This window comes from Tripterygium wilfordii, chromosome 1 (genome assembly GCF_013401445.1).
Source record: "Tripterygium wilfordii isolate XIE 37 chromosome 1, ASM1340144v1, whole genome shotgun sequence".
Lineage (NCBI taxonomy): Eukaryota > Viridiplantae > Streptophyta > Magnoliopsida > Celastrales > Celastraceae > Tripterygium > Tripterygium wilfordii.
Window position 1 is genome coordinate 131,948 of NC_052232.1, and position 19,806 is coordinate 151,753.

Consider the following 19,806-nt stretch of genomic DNA (forward strand, 5'->3'; position numbering starts at 1 on the left):
TTTTTGCTTTTACAGCTGGAAGGTCTCTGGGTATCGTATAGGATGACTTCATTATCCGAAACAGATCTTTATGTGACCATTCCTAGATTTTCTATTATGGACAGTCGCCCTGATACTAAAAATGAAATGCGCCTGATGCTAGGTTCATCAACTGATGCTTCCAGGCAAGTGTCTGGTGGAAAAGTTCCATCTTCCATAAGCGACGGCAGCTTTAGGAGAAAAAATATGGAGGTTGTGCTTGATATGGATGTTCCAACTCCAACAATGTTCTTGATGGATTACCGATGGCGAGTGTCTTCAAGGTCTTGTGTGCTTCGGGTTCAACATCCTCGGGTCCTTGTTGTGCCTGATTTCCTTCTTGCTGTTGGTGACTTTTTTGTTCCAGCTCTGCGAGCAATTACTGGCAGGGAAGAGTCAATGGATCCCAAGAATGATCCTATAAGTAGAAACAACAGTATAGTACTCTCTGAACCTGTCTACAAGCAAACTGAAGATGTGGTGCACTTATCTCCAAATAGACAGTTAGTAGCAGATGCTGTGGGAATTGATGACTATGTCTACGATGGTTGTGGAAAGGTTCTCTGTTTAAGCAAAGAAAGCATTGTGAAGGAATCTGCTGCAATTATTTTTATTGGACGTGGGAAGAGGCTTCGGTTTGTTAATGTCAAAATTGAGGTACGTCAGCTTCCTCCATTCATGGTTAAGTTCAAAATTTCGTACTAGGTAGTATCCTATCTCGCATTTTGATAAGGCGATTTATTTTATCCTTTAACAATGCAAAGGATATACTCTAAATAAATCAGATTTACTGAATGTGATAAAATCTGTACAAAAAAGAATTTAATATGCATTTCGATCTGTTTGCTTGACTTTGGAAGGTTCGAGTACTCCTTTGTTTTACTTATCCACAATAGGGCAGGGCTGTGCCAGTGGGGAAGGATGACATTTTTTCGGCTACTCCAAAATAGTTATTCAGAGGAATTTCTTGATGAGGAATTTCACTTGTTTTATAACTTGAATGGAAAGCATTTGGCACCATCTATTTTTTTTTCCTCCCCTATGCTGAAGATATTTATAAGTAAAATCAGATTATATGGATTAAAAAAGAGAAAATCACAAGCAGAACTTGCCGTTCCTTGTACATTTAGGGAAGCTCTAGTTTGTTGCAGTTTCTGCTGTTTCATCTGCATTTTCTTTATCACTCTAAGCATGCTGATCCTAGTTTTTTTTTTGGTTGATTGTTTTTCATTTATCAGAATGGATCCCTTTTACGGAAATATGTGTACTTGAGTAATGATAGCAGCTACTCAGTTTCTGCGGAAGACGGTGTTGACATTTCGTTGCTTGACTATTCCCCATCTAATTGTGACAATAATATTCAAGACTACATGCCTGAATCAACAGAAACTTTCAATACTTCAGATCCTCAAAGTGATTCAAATTTCATGCAAAGTTTTACTTTTGAAGCACAGGTATGCAATCTTGGTGTTAAGTTTGACCAATCAATATATCCTGGAAGTCCCTTTTTGTTTCATCATGCAGATTGTCTCAGTAATGTTATTTTTAATCTTTAACCTTTCTTCTTCCCTTACAGGCCTTTTTTTCTTAACTTTCAAATCCCTGCTAGTGAACTGTATAATATAGACATAAATTGATGTACGTGTGATTTAGAGAAAAAAATTATTTGTTTATTTTCTATATTTCTGGGCTGGATAAATGTTTTGTCGTTTTGATGCGGTCAACTCTTTTGCCACTTTGCATCCCACTGGAGACTTGCTCAGCAGAAACTACTGAGATCGCTCCTGCATTTTCATTTATTACTTTTCTATTTACATATGTCCCTGTCGTATTTTGTAGAGACACGACATATTCTAAACATGGTCCTGTGTTTTTATTTATCTAAGATTCTCTAATTTTTTATTGTAACCAAATTTTTGGGCTCGATTCTTAGTATTTTTTTTTGGGTGAAGCCATTGCTAGAATGAAATGAATCTGCATGAGGGTGTGCTGATTTCTGACAGAATGTTGTTTATAAGTCTTATTAATATACCCCATATACTAAAGTTTATTATCTCTATCCTTACCAAAAAAGTTTCTCTCTCTAGTTTTGGTCCCATTTTATTGGTGGTAGTAGGATATGGAGATTCAATTGCTTTGGATGCACTTAAATAGTGGTCCCTATATTTTTCCTCTGAGGTATCATGTTCTCAGTTATGATTTAAACAAGTACTTATGCCCTTTCATTTTTAGCTAGTACTCTTTTCTGATCTTTCATTTTGTTGATCTTCTTATGAGCTTATAATTATCCATTCTGTCTCTTGTTTTAGGTTGTTTCTCCAGATTTCACCTTCTATGACAGTACGAAAACTTCTCTGGACAACTTCTCTTATGGTGAAAAGCTTTTGCGTGCAAAAATGGATCTAAGCTTCATGTAAGCATGGGAAGTTTTTTTTTTTTTGTGCAATTTTCTTGTAATCTCTCGTAGTGCTCTTGTTGCTTTGGTTTCTGGGTATTAATGAGGTACCAATTACTTAGCAAAGGAAGTTGTATGTGAAATTTGTGCATGTACATTGCCATTGTATGCATTGTATATTATTTGTTCTTTTGCTCATGTATATTCTTTGTATCACGTAACTCCTCTCTGTCACATCGATCTGTCATGTGGGCATCAAAGAGTAACGATACTGCCGAAAGGTTTATATCTAAATGTTTCACAGTTTCACTTAAGAACCTTTTCCAATTGCAGTTGCTTAAAAATTAGCAGGGGCATTGTAAGACACATGAATTTACTAGATCAATGATGAAGGTTAAAGTTCTTAGTTTCTTCTGCAAAATTTTGAAAGCTTGACTAGTAACTGGGTGAGAAGAAAAATGGGGTACATGCTAAAAGATTTAGATTATCAAAAAAAAGAAAAGAAAAGGTGAATGTAGAAAAACCTTCCTTTGAAAGGAAAAAAATCTTGCTTAGCATGTTTTTTTACTTTTGTTTGCTACTTTGCTTTTGGAGAAGTATGTTTTACAATGCCCAACCAAATACTAATTTTTAGAATTTTCCAAACAGTTAAGAGTATATGCACGTGATACTATAATTGGAATCCAATCTAGTGCACCTTGCGTTAGCAGATATTAGGTGTTTCTAGATAATTGGTAGTATTTGGGTTTCCCATGGGTCCAATGTGGCATTTCCAGATTTCCTTGGAGAAGTTCCACATTAGAAAAGAAAATGGTTTTTTTTTTTCCCCTCATGTCAATTGTCAGCTCTTCCACATGTATTTATTATTAGTTTCATTATTTTGTTTGCTGAACGATACGGACAATATTAGCCTGTTGTTGACACTTAAATGTCAATATGATGAATTGAAGAAGAGAACCCAATTTAAGATCCAACTATAGGGAGCCAACTTGTATGTGTCCAGAAATTAATATCCAAATTGAATTGTGTAATCTTTTTCTGAGTAGGTTTGCGTCAAAAGGAAATGATACCTGGATTCGAGCCGTGTTGAAGGATCTTAATGTGGAAGCGGGTTCTGGTCTTATCATTCTTGATCCAGTGGATCTCTCTGGAGGATATACTTCTGTCAAGGAGAAAACAAATCTCTCTTTTCTATCAACCAATGTGTACATCCATCTTTCCCTGGCTTCCATTTCTCTTTTGCTGAACCTGTTGAATCAGGCAGATGCAGCTTTACGATTTGGAAATGCCATTCCAGTTTCTCTTTGTACGAATTTTGATCGACTTTGGGTTTCCCCGAAAGGTTATATCTACCCCAACTTGACTTATATTATAATTTATACTTATGAATGCTTTTTATGCCATTATTACCTAGTTTTCTTTAACAACTATTGACTGTGTTATGTATAATTCTCATTTGTCGGTGGGTGGTTGTCTGAGAAATATCTATCTTATTTGTGTTATTTGAACAATGTTTGCTCTGAGTATCTTGCAGAAAACGGATCTGGCAACCACCTCACATTTTGGAGGCCCCAAGCTCCATCAAATTATGTTATACTGGGAGATTGTGTGACATCAAGGTAAACTCATGTAGGTTTTGAAACGATGATCTTTTTATCCTTTTTGATGGAGTGACAGTGGATACCAGATTACAAACATTGGCCTAAACCTTGCCTTTTCTTTTTTGTATATTCTATTTGATGGCTTGTATGATGTTATTTCTCTTAATTTTGGTTTGCTGTAATTTGTCCCAGGCCAATTCCTCCTTCACAGGCAGTAATGGCTGTGAGCAATACATATGGGCGTGTGCGAAAGCCTACTGGTTTCAATCTCATTGGCTTATTCAGTAGTATTCAAGGACATAAAGGAAGAGAAGACCATTCTGATACCGATTGTTCTATTTGGATGCCTGTTGCTCCACCAGGATATACTGCACTCGGCTGTGTTGCAAATGTAGGAAGCCAACCTCCACCAAATCATATTGTTTACTGTCTACGTGCTGATCTAGTATCATCGACAACCTATTCAGAATGCATATTTAGTTCCCCTTCAAGTTCTCTGTATAGGTCTGGATTTAGTGTTTGGAGGCTAGACAATGTCATTGGATCATTTTTTGCTCATCCTATGACTGAATCTCCTCCCAAAGGCACTAGTTGTGACCTTAGTCATCTTCTTCTCTGGAACTCAATCCGACACAATTCCTCTTCTAAAGAATTCTCTTCAGATTTACCTAACTATGATGATGGAAGTCAGCAAACAGGTAACCAGACTGCAGGTTCATCTGGGTGGGATATTCTTAGATCAATTTCTAAATCAACTACTTGTTATATGTCAACTCCCAACTTTGAGAGAATCTGGTGGGACAAGGGTGGCGACCTGCGGAGACCTGTTTCAATTTGGCGACCTATTACACGTCCTGGCTATGCTGTACTAGGAGATTGCATAATAGAAGGGTTAGACTTCTTTACTGTCATACGTTTGGTTCATGATAGTAAATATTTGTTAATCTTATCAAAATTTATTATAGTTCTTAATTTTTAACTATTCTATATGGTTTCCAGCTTAGAACCACCTGCTTTGGGCATAATCTTCAAGGCTGATGATCTGGAAATATCCGCAAAGCCTGTGCAGTTCACTAAAGTTGCACAAATTACAGGGAAGGGTTGTGACGAAGTATTTTTCTGGTTTCCAATTGCACCCCCTGGTTATGCTTCTCTTGGATGTGTAGTCTCTAGAACAGATGATGCACCACGTCTAGATTTGTTTTGCTGTCCAAGGATGGATCTTGTTAACCAGTCTAGCGTTCATGATGCTCCCATTTCACGATCTTCTAGCTCAAAAACATCCCAGTGCTGGAGCATTTGGAAAGTTGAAAATCAGGTTAAAAAGACTTCTCAGCCTTTTCTTAAAATGTTCATGATGATTAGCAAATTTATTTGCATAATTTCTGGTATATATATGTGGATTACTTTATATATAATATCTCTAGTTTTCTTCTTAAAAATGTAATAGAAACCTGTTGACAATTTTGTTGGGTGGGAGAAATAATAACCTCAATCACTATCGTATGTTCTTATAGGCCTGCACTTTCCTGGCACGAGCTGATCTTAATAAACCTTCAAGTCGTCTGGCATACACCATTGGTGATTCTGTGAAGCCAAAGACTCGAGAAAACATAACTGCTGAGATGAAGCTAAGATGCTTCTCTCTTACTGTTGTGGACAACTTATGTGGAATGGTGTGTATTCCATAGAAGATACGATACCCTAAAACCCAATCATGATAGTCGTATATTTTTTACTTTATTTTTAATATGCAAAATCTGGTCCGTTCAGATGACCCCACTATTTGACACAACAATCACCAACATCAAGCTTGCAACACATGGGCGTCTTGAAGCAATGAATGCAGTACTGGTTTCCTCTATTGCAGCATCCACATTCAACACACAGCTAGAAGCATGGGAGCCACTAATAGAGCCATTTGATGGAATATTCAAGTAATGTTATTGGTTATGTTTATGTATGCATCTGTTATTGTATATCAGTTTCATCAAATTCATCAGGCTGTTTTTTTTTTTTTTTTTTTCCATTTTATTTTGGTTTTCCAGGTTCGAAACTTATGAAACTAGTGTACATCAACCATCAAGACTTGGAAAGAGAGTCCGTATTGCTGCTACCAGTGTCCTTAACATTAATGTCAGCGCTGCAAGTCTTGAAACTTTTGTAGAGACCATACTTTCATGGAGAAGACAGCTAGAAATTGAACAGAAAGCAGCGAAATTATATGAGGTCAAAGGAGTTCTGAACATTATTTGTATTTTGGCTTGTTAGTTTATTTGCAATACTTGCAGAACCCTCTCAAATGTCTTAGCGGCTTGCTATTTTGCAGGGAGGTGGCTATCATGGACAAGGCGAGGATCCAACATTTTCTGCATTGGACGAAGATGATTTTCAGACCATCATAATAGAAAATAGACTTGGATGTGATATATATTTGAAAAGAGTGGAAGAGAACTCGGATTCTTTGGACCAGCTTCACAATGGTGACAGTGCATCAATGTGGATCCCTCCTCCTAGATTTGCAGACAGATTAAATGTTGCAGATGAATCCAGGGAGGCACGGTGTTACATCGTTGTGCAGATAGTTGAAGCCAAGGTTGTGATTGTAGCTGAATCTTATTTAGTACATCCTTGCGTTATTCTAGTTGTACCATCTTCTGAAGAAATTACAAATTCTATCTTTGCAGGTTTTGCCTATTATTGATGATGGTAATAGCCATAGTTTCTTCTGTGCTCTGCGCCTTGTATTTGATAGCCAGGGCGTAGATCAGCAAAAACTTTTCCCTCAGAGTGCACGGACGAAATGTGTTAGGCCTTCAATTTCAAAAACCGGTGACCTTAATGAAGGCATTGCAAAGTGGAATGAACTTTTCATCTTTGAAGTTCCTCGAAAGGTATATATATAATTGTATTAATAGCTTTATCGTGCTTCTTTGTTTATATTCTCTTCATAGAAGATACAACACATATAATAGGTAGTTGGTGAAATCTCAGTCCATTCAATCTTATTGAGACTCATTCTTGTATTATCCTCTTAATCTACAGATCCACGTTTGTTATTTTGCCGCAATCATCCTGTGATTAAGTTCGGGTTTTTTTGTTCCTTACTTGTTCAGTTGCTTTATTCCTTGAGGGTTTCTGGATTATTAATAATTTTTTGAAGGTTGTTGGTGGGTGGGTTGGACCTTGCACATTGTGCAAGTTATATAAGAAGCATGCGACCACTAGGCCAACCCTTGCCCATTATTCCTTTAGAGAGGTTGTAAGTTTTCCATGCTCAGGATTAAAAATTAGGATGTAAAATGAGGTTCCTCTTATTGTGGAATGTGTGGAGCACTCATGTGTAAGAGTTTCTTTGTTTTTTCTGTTTGTATTTCTTTATAATTATTAGATGTTGACTTTTTCATTTGTTTTTTAATAGATTTTTTAAACATGTTCATTTTGCATCTTTCAACTTTTGTTCTCCATGTTATTTTCTTTGTCTGTCTTGTTTCCGTAATCCATATTTTCTTCAACTTTTTAATAGATTTTCATTTATTTGTTCATGGTGATGTATTTACTGTTATTGAAATTGAAGCTTTCTGTAATTGTGATGAAGTTGGCTGAGTTAATTATTATTTTTATATAATAGCAGGGACTGGCTAAGTTAGAAGTGGAGGTTACAAATCTTTCAGCAAAAGCTGGAAAGGGTAGGTGTCATTCTTGTGCCAAGCTCTGTCATAAATATTTTTTACATGAAGTCGCATCAATGTGGGTTAATTAGATTCTTGCACCATGCTTATACTTCTGGGTTTGCTAATCGTATGCTTATCTAAAGTTGGGAAGTAAACCGTTTTATATGTCAAAAGGCAGATCACTAATAACTTAATCCTCAGCTAACAAATACTGCAACTATGGAATCAATATTTTGAGAGCATGAATCCTTAGTTAAAACTATTCGGTGGCCACCGTATGTAAGCAACACTCAACTAAATTGTCTGCACCCATGTCTTATAAAGTCCATCCATGTACCACGGATATTAAATCTTGTTAGACTATCAACAGGTGACAATTCGCTTTTGCTCCTTATTGGAACTTTTTGACTAAATTATAGTATTATACATGAAGCATGCATTTTCTTTAGTTTCTGTGTTTAAGATATGCTATTTTCAGTATTTTGCGAAGTCTTTTTTTTTGTATGCTTTTTAATAGCTTTTTATGTAATGAGTGGATTGTCACGTGTGTGTATTGTCTAAAATGTTTTCCTGTTCCATATTTCTCTTACTTTAAGAATTTATACTAGTTACAATTGTCATTTTGGAGGGAAATGCGGTTGTGAAAAATGTTTACCAGTTTCTAAAAGATTGGGGTTAATGTACAGGTGAGGTGGTTGGTGCACTATCTTTTCCTGTTGGACATGGTTCACATATGCTTAAAAAGGTTGCTTCTGCAAGAATGCTGCACCAGCCATCTGATACTCAGAATCTAGTATCGTATCCACTGAAAAGAAAGGTGAGCCCTTTCATTATGTCATCAATTTTGTTGCAATGAGCCAATTACTTTGACACTTTGTTTTGTGATTACCGTATTTAATGGCTACTTCATTGTCTTGTTTATAGATTCAACATGACGGTGTTGAAGATGTGCCCAACTCTGGAAGCCTATTAGTTTCTACATCGTACTTTGAGCGTAACATGATTGCAAACTTCCAAAGAGATACAGTTAGTGAAAGTGTTCACGATAGAGATATTGGGTTCTGGGTTGGGCTTAGCCAAGATGGTAAATGGGAGAGTGTTCGTTCATTGCTTCCATTGTCAGTGGTCCCAAAGTCATTACAGAATGATTATATTGCCATGGAAGTTGTCATGAAAAATGGGAGGAAGCATGCGATATTCAGGGGGCTTGCAACAGTAGTGAATGATTCAGATATGAAATTTGACATTTCCATATGTCATATTTCTTTGATGCAAGGAATGAATCATAAGAACAGTGATTTCACTGGCATATGCCCTGGAGCTTCTGTTGTTTTACCCTGGAGATGTGCATCCAAGGACTCTGATCAGTGTTTACAAATTCGCCCTTTTGTTGATCAGTCTCAATCCTCCTATTTGTGGGGTCATGCAGTGTATGTTGGTTGTGGTGATGCATTTGGGAAGGAGCAGCCCCTCTCGGATCAAGAATTGTTAACCAGGCAAAATACTTTTAAGCAGGGGAACAAAATTCTTGACTTGACTTTCAAGATGAATCAGCTTGAGAAGAAGGATGTTCTTTTTTGTTGTTCTCCTAGTGTTGGAAGTAAACTATTTTGGCTTAGTGTTAGTGCTGATGCCTCAGTTCTTCATACTGAACTGAATTCTCCTGTGTATGATTGGACAATATCTGTTAACTCTCCTCTGAAGTTGGAAAATCGACTTCCTTGTCAAGCAGAGTTCACAATCTGGGAGAAAACAAATGAAGGGAAATGCATTGAACGACAGCATGGTGTAATTTCTTCACGCAAGAGTGTACATATATATTTAATAGATGTCCGCAGACCTATATATCTAACACTGTTCTGTCAAGGAGGGTGGGTTCTGGAGAAGGTAATAATTTATATGCCTGACTTCATTATAACCTAATCTTCTTTGTTAATATTAGATTTGAGAAGCATTATTTTTCATTGACAGGATCCTGTCCTTATTTTGGATCTGTCATCTAATACCCACGACTCATCATTTTGGATGGTCCACCAGCAAAGTAAAAGGTTTGTGGTTCCTTTTTTTGTTAACTAATTTATTTGTTTTGTTGTAAGGCTGCTTATTTTTCTAGTGTGATTTCTCTCTACTTCCAGACCAGAAAGAAAGAAAACAAAAACGTATAGTAAAGGCAGTAAGATACCACAAGGAGAAATTGAGGCTCTTGCAATTTAGCTACTGTACTTAATTTGGGTTTTATTTTTTATTTTTATGTGCTCTAATTTGCATAATGTTGCAGGCTTGCAGCTATGTATATTTTTCTAATTGATTCATTTTACTTTTGATTTCGATGCTATTTGGAATTGGGAATTCATGTAACAATGACCATTTGGTAGCTTACAGTTGATTATAAATTTACATTTTCTCACATTCAAAAAAAATAAATTTACATTTTCTGATGTTTTCCATGATTGGATCATATTCCGTGTGGTTGGATTTATACTCATGACTTTTTGTTTCAGTAGTCATATCATGTGCGAAATTTATTTTGCCATCTGGAAAGGTTTTTAAGTTGTTGAACACTGTCTATTTCCTTCTCTTTGTTTTTTTGGCTGTATGATTGTGGTGGCATGTATGCAAAATTTATTTTATTAACTAGAATTTTATTGCATATTAATCCTCCTTTTCGGAATTTCTTTATGCTTAATGATGTATCTGGTTTATGGTATCCATGGTCGCCAATATCGTCGTCTTAACAGGAGATTGCGAGTGAGCATTGAACGAGATATGGGAGGGACCGTCGCTGCACCCAAAACAATAAGGTTTTTTGTTTCGTATTGGATCATGAATGATTCGTATCTGCCATTGGCATACAGAGTGGTGGAAATTGAACCGTCTGAGATCACAGATACAGATTCTATTTCACTATCAAGAGCAGTTAAGTCTGCTAAAACTGCTTTCAAAAATCCTACAAACTCGATGGATAGGAGACAGTCTGTGCCAAGGAGAAACCTACAGGTGCTTGAAGTGATAGAGGACACCAGTCCAATGCCATGTATGCTTTCTCCTCAAGAGTCTGCAGGTCGCAGTGGTGTGGTCCTGTTTCCATCTCAAAAAACAGCATTTCCCTCCTCGCGTGTGGGTATAGCTGTTGCTATTCGGCATTCTGAAAATTTCAGCCCTGGAATATCTCTTCTGGAGCTCGAAAAGAAGGTGATTCAGGATGATGTTCCGTGATTTGTTTTTTCTTTAGACATTTTGTCTTATTCTCGTAATGCTTTCGTTTTCTTTCTTCATTTTTTTTCTTCTTCTATAGGGCGCATGGGTGGAAATAATGATTTTGTTTCAAATCACACTACTTTGTTTCTATAGGGCGCATGGGTGGAAATAATGATTTTGTTTCAAATCACACTACTTTTTCATTAGAAAAGAATCACATTGCCTTTTCATTTAAAAAGAATCACAATTCTTCTAGTTTGTTTCTTGAGTTATGATTCTGATTTAAAATTCTCTTCAGGAACGGGTTGATGTAAAGGCATTCAGTTCAGATGGGTCTTACTACAAACTTTCAGCGTTGTTGAATATGACTTCTGACAGGACAAAGGTTCAATTTCTTATCTTGTCATGTTGTGATCATATTCCCATGAGTTATGACAGTATTGTGAATTTTGCTGGAATTCACTTATTTCCATCATCGATTAACATTATAGAGACCATGTGTGATTTTTGTTTGTTTGTTGGACATTAAAGAATATTTATGATTAAGCGGTTTCATTAAATTCATATGCAGCTGGAATTTGCACATGCAGAAGTCCTTGTCTCGTTGACAACCTTGTTCACTATTAACTTCTATCTTATGGCTGCCATTCAGGTTGTTCATTTTCAGCCACATACGTTGTTTATGAATCGGGCTGCATGCAATATCTGCCTCCAGCAGTGTGATTCTCAGTTGATGGAATGGATTCATCCTGCTGAACCTCCAAAACTCTTTGGATGGCAGTCTTCTGCTAAAGTTGAGCTCATGAAGGTCTGTGTTACAGCAAAGTTATAATCACTGGAATATGTTTCCATTTATGTATGGCTAGTGTGTATACTTTGACTTAGTGGTGGAATTTTTTGTGTGTTCTCTCTGTTTCAGTTGCGCGTTGATGGATACAACTGGAGTACACCATTTAGTGTAAGCAATGAAGGTGTGATGCGCATTTCTTTGAAGGACAATAAAGGAAGCAATGAACTTAAGTTACGAGTTGAAGTAAGAAGTGGAACGAAGAGCTCACGCTATGAAGTTATTTTCCGACCCAACTCATTGTCAAGTCCCTACAGGTTACATTGACTACAATAGTTCAGAACCTTTCATATGTTTTTTACTGTGTTTGGCAGGGTTCATAAATATTTACTTCAAGAATTTACTTTAGTAAATTCTTGTTGACTATATTAAACTAGTTCTTCCGTCCCTAATCGTACCTAACATGCTACCAACAGGATTGAAAATCGTTCCATGTTTTTGCCCATTCGCTTCCGGCAAGTGGATGGTGGCAGTGATGTTTGGTGCTTTCTTCTTCCTAACTCAGCAGGTTCCTTTTTATGGGATGATCTCAGTAGACAACATGTTCTGGAACTCCTTGTGGATGGAGCTGACCCATTGAAATCTGAGAAATACAATATCGATGAGATTTGTGATCACCAACCTGTCCACATGGCTGGAGGGCCTGCTAAGGCTCTACGGGTTACGATTTTTAAGGAAGAGAAAACAAATGTTGTTAAAATAAGCGACTGGATGCCAGAAAATGATCCTGCACAATCCTTGACTAAGAGAATTCAATCTGCACCATCACAGCTTACCAGGATTGCTTCTGAACAACAATCACTCTCGGCCACAGATAGTGAATTTCATGTTATTGTTGAGCTTGCTGAACTTGGATTATCCGTTATAGACCATACACCTGAGGAGATATTATACCTATCAGTGCAGAATATCCTTCTCGCTTATTCCTCTGGCTTGGGCTCTGGGTTCAGTAGGTATTATTTGCTTTCCATTATTTATTGTTGTGAAAAAAATTTGTGGTCCTTAAAGCCATTTACATTTAAAATCTTTGGGCGGTCTACATAATGATCTAATCGTTAGGGAGTCTTAGTTTTGGCATTCTTATTTGGTTGTGTGGTTCTCCTGGAAAAGTCTTCAGTTATCTCTTCATGAAAATCTTCTCTCTTCGTGAAAATCTTTTTGGTATTGATTTATATCTTCAATGGAGCAATATTTTGAAGATGAGGCTAGATACTGGCCACCTTTTGAACAGTATGGTTCTGTAGGAAATCATGGTATGGTTCTCGTTCTGGTTGTTAGATCCTTATAATCAGTGGTTAACTCGGAGGTTCAATTCAATTTTCAATTTTTCATGGACAACCAGTGTCGTTTATGTGCTAGGGTGGTTTACATCTTTCCATCTTGAAGTCAGGTTTTTTGTAGTCTCACCATTTGATTTTCCTTGGAGTGCAGCTGGTTTGCAAGCATTAAACTTAGTACAAATCTACTTTCAGGAGACAACCTGCATAGGCATCTATAAAAGGCCTGTTAGAGGGACGAAGTTCCCTTGGATACTGAATTCATCATCATCATCATCATCATCCGAGCCTTTATCCCAAAAGATTGGGGTCGGCTACACAAGTCTATGAGAACATCATTGGAAATCCACCACATGTATTTGTTTTCTCCATTCATTTCTTTCATGGATCATACATTCATCCATTCCTATTAAATTCATATCATTTCTTATAACTTCAAGCCATGTCTTTTTAGGTCTACCTCGTTGCCGCCTACTCTCTTCTATAAAAATTCTCTCATTCCTCCTCACTGTCGCACCGATATCTCTACGTTGGACATGTCCATACCATCTTAACCGATTTTCTCGTAACCTATCTTCAATAGATGCTACTCCTACCTTAGATCTAATAATATCATTTCTTATCCTATCATTTCCAACGAAGCATTCGCATTTCTGCTACATGCATTTTTTAGATATGTTGTCTCTTGATAGCCCAACACTCGGAACCATACATCATTGCAGGGCGAATAGCTGACCTATAGAATTTTCCCTTCAACTTTAAGGGAATTCTCCGGTCGCATAACACCCCGGATGCACTCTTCCACTTATTCCACCCGTTTTTAATCCTATTAACTATATCATCACCTCATTTAGACTCATGTTCATGTGTTTGGCAAAGTTTTACGCTGGCTGCCAACCTACCGCAACCCTCCTCCTTCATCCGGGGTTGGGACCGGCTGCAAGTGCTTGCTATTTTTTTGTTTCCGAGCTTGTTAGCTGAATTGCTGAATTACAACTTCTGCACATCTGTTTATTACAGGTTCAAATTAAGAATGCATGGATTACAAGTGGACAACCAGTTGCCATTAACTCCAATGCCAGTTCTATTCCGGCCACAGAGAGTTGAGAATCATGATTATATCTTGAAATTTTCTGTGACATTGCAATCAGATGGGTCATTAGATCTTCGTGTTTATCCATATATTGGCTTGAGTGTGAGTATTTTAAAGTTTTAACTATTTATGTTGTCAGTTCATAAACAGGTTAAAATCCTGGAAACAGCCTCCCCACATAATATGTGGGGGTAAAGTTTGTGTACATCCTGCCTGTTCCCGTCCATGTCCTTGTCCTCGACCCCGCCACTGCGGGAGCCTTGTGCACGGGGGTTGTTTACATTTTTTATGTTGTAAGTTCATGTAACTATCTTATTTTTATGTTGATTCCTTTTTTTTGGTTTTCAATTAGGGGCCTGATAATTCTGCTTTCCTAATTAATATTCATGAACCCATTATTTGGCGCCTTCATGAGATGATCCAGCAAGTCAACCTCAATAGATTGTATGATTCTCAAACAACTGCTGTTTCAGTTGATCCAATAATTCAAATTGGGTATGCAAGAATCTGTCTTCAACCAGCTCTGAAATTATAATTTTTCTCTGTATTTCTTTAGATGTTATCTTATATTTGCCTTGCATTACAGTGTGCTTAACATATCAGAAATTCGGTTCAAAGTTACAATGGCTATGTCACCTAGTCAACGGCCAAGAGGGGTACTTGGCTTTTGGTCTTCCTTGATGACTGCCTTGGGCAACACTGAAAATATGCCTGTAAGCATCACAGCTGCTCCTTATGATCCTGAGATTAAAGATTCACTACATAAAACTAAATATCACCTTTTCTTTGCTGTGCGCAAATACCCTTTTTGTTAACTAATAAAAATTTAGGACATATCACTCACTGGTGAAAAAGAATTTGTTTCTATGTGTTTAAAAGTTTTTTAGGGGAATTTTAACATTTCAGAACACATTAGTCATCAAATTAGCCTATTGCTCATGAAATCCAACTCTTCTCTTTCATTTTTTAGGTGTAATACTTGAAAGATTCTGTATGTTTTGTAGAGGACATAATTTTGTATGTCTAGATACTAAAACTGTGTTATTTGGACGGAAGGAATATTAACATTTGAATTGCTGTTGCTATCCACTTAGCTTACCACTTAGTTTCTAAAATGTATGTTAGAGAACTGATTTCCAAGGCCAATTGGTTTTGCTCTATTTTTCTGATCGGAAATAAAGATTAATGAGCAAAGTGACCCTTGATATATCCCTTTGTTCTGTGCTTTCTTCGAGTTCTTAAAACTTTTACTTAAACTTTCCATGCATTTTGCACTATTTAATGAAAAATTGGTGTTGTCAATGATAATCAGGTTAGGATAAATCAAAGATTTCATGAGAATGTGTGCATGAGGCAGAGTACTATGATTAGTAATGCTGTTTCAAACATGAAAAAGGATCTTCTTGGCCAACCTCTTCAATTGCTTTCTGGTGTTGATATATTGGGTAATGCAAGCAGTGCACTTGGTCATATGAGTAAAGGAGTAGCTGCCTTGTCAATGGACAAAAAGTTCATTCAAAGTCGACAAAGAAAGGTTTGCTACAATATTAATATTATTTTATATTTTCTTTCCATATATGACCCATTGAACATGGCCAAGATCTTATACTCTGGATCATAAGCGTCAAATATTGAACTCCTAGATGTCTTCTGTTGTGATTCTCTATTATGAAAGTTATACAGAATGTTGTAGTCAATGAATGTGGGGTATACAAATAGGACTGCTCTTGTAAGATGATGAGCTGATTCCTTCTTGATGACTTATTAGTTATATAAAGTTATCTAGTGTTACTATTTTTAAATTAGTCATGTATTTGTAGCCTTGTAGGGATGTTGAAATTAAGCCTGTCGTGAAACGTGTGGTCCTGAAAGAATATGGATCAACCTCGAAGACACCATTAGTTGTCTGTTTTATGGTTTCTCATGGAAATTTGGAAAACTGTTTTCAAGGAAATTTTGACCAACATATGGCTTTCCAAGATATGATGTACTTTTCTTTTGTTCATTTCACGGAGTAATCTGGCTAGTATTCTCTTTTTCATTCATAACAAATTTATTTTCACTAGCATACCTGTCATCATGTTGGTAATGCTGCTGTCACACACGTGACTGCCACTTACCTCACATCAAGATGCATACCTGATGAATTGTTTTATGGCCTGTCATCTAACTCTCTTTTCTTTATTCTGTCAGCTTTTCCTGGTTACCATTGAATTTGGTGATATTATCCATATCCAATTTTCTGTTTTGTCTAGACAGTGCATCATACTCTGATTTTTCTCTAGAATTTAGATAGTATTGTTTTTTCCCTCTAGTAGGTAGTATTTCTTTACTCCACATGTTTTTGCATAGTACTTTGTTTGAGCCGCTCTCTTTCATGTTAAAGACTCATGCATGTTAGCTATAATTTGAATATTTGTTCACTTCCTCATTAGCTTGCTATTTTTGGCAGGAGAACAAGGGTGTAGAGGACTTGGGTGATGTTATCAGAGAGGGGGGTGGAGCTTTTGCGAAAGGACTATTTAGAGGAGTCACTGGCATATTGACTAAGCCTCTTGAAGGTGCAAAGTCCTCTGGAGTCGAGGGTTTTGTTCAGGGTTTTGGAAAAGGAATAATTGGTGTAGCAGCACAACCTGTTAGTGGGGCTTTAGATTTTTTGTCAAAAACTACTGAAGGTGCCAATGCCCTGAGAATGAAGATAGCATCTGCTATTGCTTCAGATGAGCAGCTTCTACGTAAGAGACTGCCCCGAGTGATTAGTGGTGACAATTTGCTCCGACCATATGATGAGTATAAGGCACAAGGACAGGTATGTGCTTGCCACTTTGTCTTTGTATGTGTGTAACTCATGGGAGAGGTTACTTGTCAATGAACTTAATGTAACTCCTCTACATTGATAGAGTGAGTTGCTTGACTTTTTAGATTATCCACTGTTGAAGGTTTTCATTTAAAGCATGTGCGATGCATCAAAATTTGATTTTACCACCTGAAATGCAGACGTGGTATTTTGGTTCCATAGATAGTGGTAACAAATATGACTTATATTTAATCCCGGTCAGATGCAACTTTCTGTTGGAATATAGTGCTACAATATGACAGAAGTCCCAGTGAGTCATGAGTTGCTTATTGTTTTATTTGTCTTTAGTTTCATGCTCAATACTTTTTCCTCAAATGTATTTGAAGCTTCATGAAATCATGACCAATTGACTTGAGTGCTGCTGAAATTTGAATGGTCCATCCCGTCTTATTTAGAATGGCCCAAGTTGGATAGCCATATACAACAAGCCTTAATCTCAGTCTTAGTCTTTCCTTCATGAATCCTTAATCAGTTAGAACTTTGTATTCCTTTTTTTTTCATTCTCTTTTTTTCTTTAACGAGCATAAATTCTTTCTAGCATGTCCTTATTAATTGCTAAATGGTTTGATATTCTGGAGAGTTGAAATCAAAAACAGGTAGACGCACAATATCAGTGGCAGAGAGAGGTGTATTAGAGAAGAGAGAGAGTGTTTTATTCACTCAGTCATCAAACTTTAGGTTTACCAATACATATATAGCCTATCACTTAAGATATAAAAGGAAACTAGAAAACTGTTACATATAAGAAATTATTACATATAGGAAACTATAACCTAAAGGAAACCCAACTCCAACATGGAGTATAATATCTAAAGGCCAACGAAGGAGTTGTTGGCCTAGTTGTAGCTTACTCCTTAGGACTTGAACCAAGGGCAAGCTCTCCGGTTTGAATCTCCTCTCATGCTGATAATAAATAATAAAAAGAACATAATTTACATATATATATATATAGGCCACAAAAGATTTGTTATGTCGATGTCTTGCCACTAATGTAGTCAACAACATATCAAAGCCATAATTGATGCTATAACCTGTTCTGTGATGGCATTTGTTTGTTCACTCGCTGCCATGTCTGTGCTTTGCATGTTTTGTACTTTTAAAGTTTCAAATTTGCTGATAAACTTCACCAACAATCTGATTCCTTCTTCATTGTTTCATCATGAAGGTTATATTGCAGCTGGCAGAGTCAGGCTCATTTTTTGGTCAGGTTGATCTATTTAAAGTAAGGGGGAAATTTGCCCTATCAGATGCTTATGAAGATCACTTTATGCTGCCAAAGGGAAAAATCCTGGTCGTCACTCATCGAAGAATCATATTGTTGCAGGTAAGCTGAGTTAGCTTGCTAGTAGTGTGTTGTGTCCTGTTGGTAGCATAATGTCCATTCTTCACCGCCCAGTAGGCGAAGACTGAATATCTTTCTATGTTTTTTTCAGCAACCCAACAATATCATTGCACAGAGGAAGTTCAGTCCTGCGAGGGATCCTTGTTCTGTATTGTGGGATGTGCTGTGGAATAACTTGGTTACAATGGAATTGACTCATGGAAAGAAAGATATTCCAAAATCCCCTCCTTCACGACTTATTCTTTATTTAAGGACTAGGCCAACGGAAATGAAGGAGCAAGTTCGTATTTTAAAATGTAGCCCTGAATCCCATCAGGCTCTCGAGGTTTACTCATCCATTGACCGGGCAATGAACACATATGGACCGAATCTATCCATGGTAAGTTTTGTGTCACATCTTTATGTACTCTTTTTATATCCACTTCAGTACAAAAAGTATGTGATGCTTTGCCAAACTTCAGTCTTTTCTTTTTAGCAAGACTTGGGAAGGCTTAGATGGGCATGCCTATGATTTCTAAATTTTGAAAATGACGTGAAATACAAAAACCAGGAACTATCGCCCCTTGTATTTAAGTTTTACAGCTTTATTCGTGTTTCGGTAATCCCTTGAGTTGGCATCTGGGTAGCTCTCATTGTTTTCAATTGAACTTGTGACTTGCATATTGTGGCCTATCCCTGTAAAGAATAGAGGTTTTTGAGTGGAGACAAACTGATTCTGCAATTTTCTATCAGGAAACGCCAAAAAAGCAAGCAACAAAACCATATTCACCAATAGCTGATGGTGCCAGTGATGAATTTGCTTCAAAAGAAGATATTTGCACCTGGACTCCTCCACAGGTTCCTGCACCAGTCGCTCTAAGTTCAACATTTGGCAGTAGCACAACTTGATTCAATAGGTATGACAGTTGCCTTCTTTATTTTGTTACCATCACAAGAAGTGTTTTTCCTTATCTATAATTATTCTTGGAACTTCAGGTAAATCTTTTAAAAGATGTTTAATAGTTTATGTTAATCACAGCATAGGGTTTGGTTTCTGTTGCGGATAATGCACTTGTGTGTGTGTGTCTATATATATATCAATCATGTCTTGAATGCAACGGATTTCGCTTTTGTCCTGAATGCATTGCCTTATTGATTCCCCGTGCTTAATTAAGATAGGTTGATTGGGGGCAAAATTGATTCGATTTAAATCATATTTATGTGTGAAAGTTGCCCTCATTTGATTTTTGATATATTTGCAGATATGAAGCTTGTACGGTTGCAATTACAAACTGGTATATGAACTGTAAAGAAAATACTCTACAGTTACGGATAGTATCTGGAAGTGAGCGGACAAAATTCTCACTATGTAAATGCGTGTACAGCATTCCTTGCGTATGTAATAGCTAACAGAAGCTGCAACAGTTTAGCTGAAGCAGCAGCCATTTTGACGAGCCGTGGTATAGAAAGGTTATAAATTTATAATTGATGGTGATGCATCAGTTTACAGTGCCACTAATACTTG

The 19,806-nt window shown here is 36.9% G+C and overlaps 1 protein-coding gene across 3 annotated transcripts in view; it reads left to right on the forward strand.

Moving 5' to 3' along the window:
• The window catches only part of LOC119999314, a 41,239-nt gene extending 21,456 nt beyond the window's left edge, over positions 1 to 19,783 (forward strand). For 2 of the 3 annotated variants that reach the window (XM_038846818.1, XM_038846829.1), the window contains 30 exons: positions 16 to 675; positions 1,257 to 1,472; positions 2,328 to 2,431; positions 3,460 to 3,755; positions 3,948 to 4,032; positions 4,207 to 4,905; positions 5,014 to 5,332; positions 5,532 to 5,690; positions 5,788 to 5,951; positions 6,063 to 6,243; positions 6,344 to 6,610; positions 6,702 to 6,908; positions 7,646 to 7,703; positions 8,375 to 8,505; positions 8,613 to 9,575; positions 9,660 to 9,736; positions 10,427 to 10,880; positions 11,185 to 11,271; positions 11,539 to 11,694; positions 11,806 to 11,990; positions 12,150 to 12,686; positions 14,031 to 14,205; positions 14,456 to 14,598; positions 14,690 to 14,816; positions 15,416 to 15,637; positions 16,556 to 16,912; positions 18,126 to 18,284; positions 18,394 to 18,681; positions 19,035 to 19,198; positions 19,544 to 19,783. In XM_038846818.1, the coding sequence (XP_038702746.1) occupies positions 16 to 675; positions 1,257 to 1,472; positions 2,328 to 2,431; positions 3,460 to 3,755; positions 3,948 to 4,032; positions 4,207 to 4,905; positions 5,014 to 5,332; positions 5,532 to 5,690; positions 5,788 to 5,951; positions 6,063 to 6,243; positions 6,344 to 6,610; positions 6,702 to 6,908; positions 7,646 to 7,703; positions 8,375 to 8,505; positions 8,613 to 9,575; positions 9,660 to 9,736; positions 10,427 to 10,880; positions 11,185 to 11,271; positions 11,539 to 11,694; positions 11,806 to 11,990; positions 12,150 to 12,686; positions 14,031 to 14,205; positions 14,456 to 14,598; positions 14,690 to 14,816; positions 15,416 to 15,637; positions 16,556 to 16,912; positions 18,126 to 18,284; positions 18,394 to 18,681; positions 19,035 to 19,190 (7,632 nt within the window). In that variant the 3' untranslated portion in view covers positions 19,191 to 19,198; positions 19,544 to 19,783. The remainder of the gene's footprint in view (positions 1 to 15; positions 676 to 1,256; positions 1,473 to 2,327; positions 2,432 to 3,459; positions 3,756 to 3,947; positions 4,033 to 4,206; positions 4,906 to 5,013; positions 5,333 to 5,531; positions 5,691 to 5,787; positions 5,952 to 6,062; positions 6,244 to 6,343; positions 6,611 to 6,701; positions 6,909 to 7,645; positions 7,704 to 8,374; positions 8,506 to 8,612; positions 9,576 to 9,659; positions 9,737 to 10,426; positions 10,881 to 11,184; positions 11,272 to 11,538; positions 11,695 to 11,805; positions 11,991 to 12,149; positions 12,687 to 14,030; positions 14,206 to 14,455; positions 14,599 to 14,689; positions 14,817 to 15,415; positions 15,638 to 16,555; positions 16,913 to 18,125; positions 18,285 to 18,393; positions 18,682 to 19,034; positions 19,199 to 19,543) is intronic. The other variant, XM_038846824.1, reaches the window with a different exon arrangement.
• Positions 19,784 to 19,806: the final 23 nt, after the last annotated feature.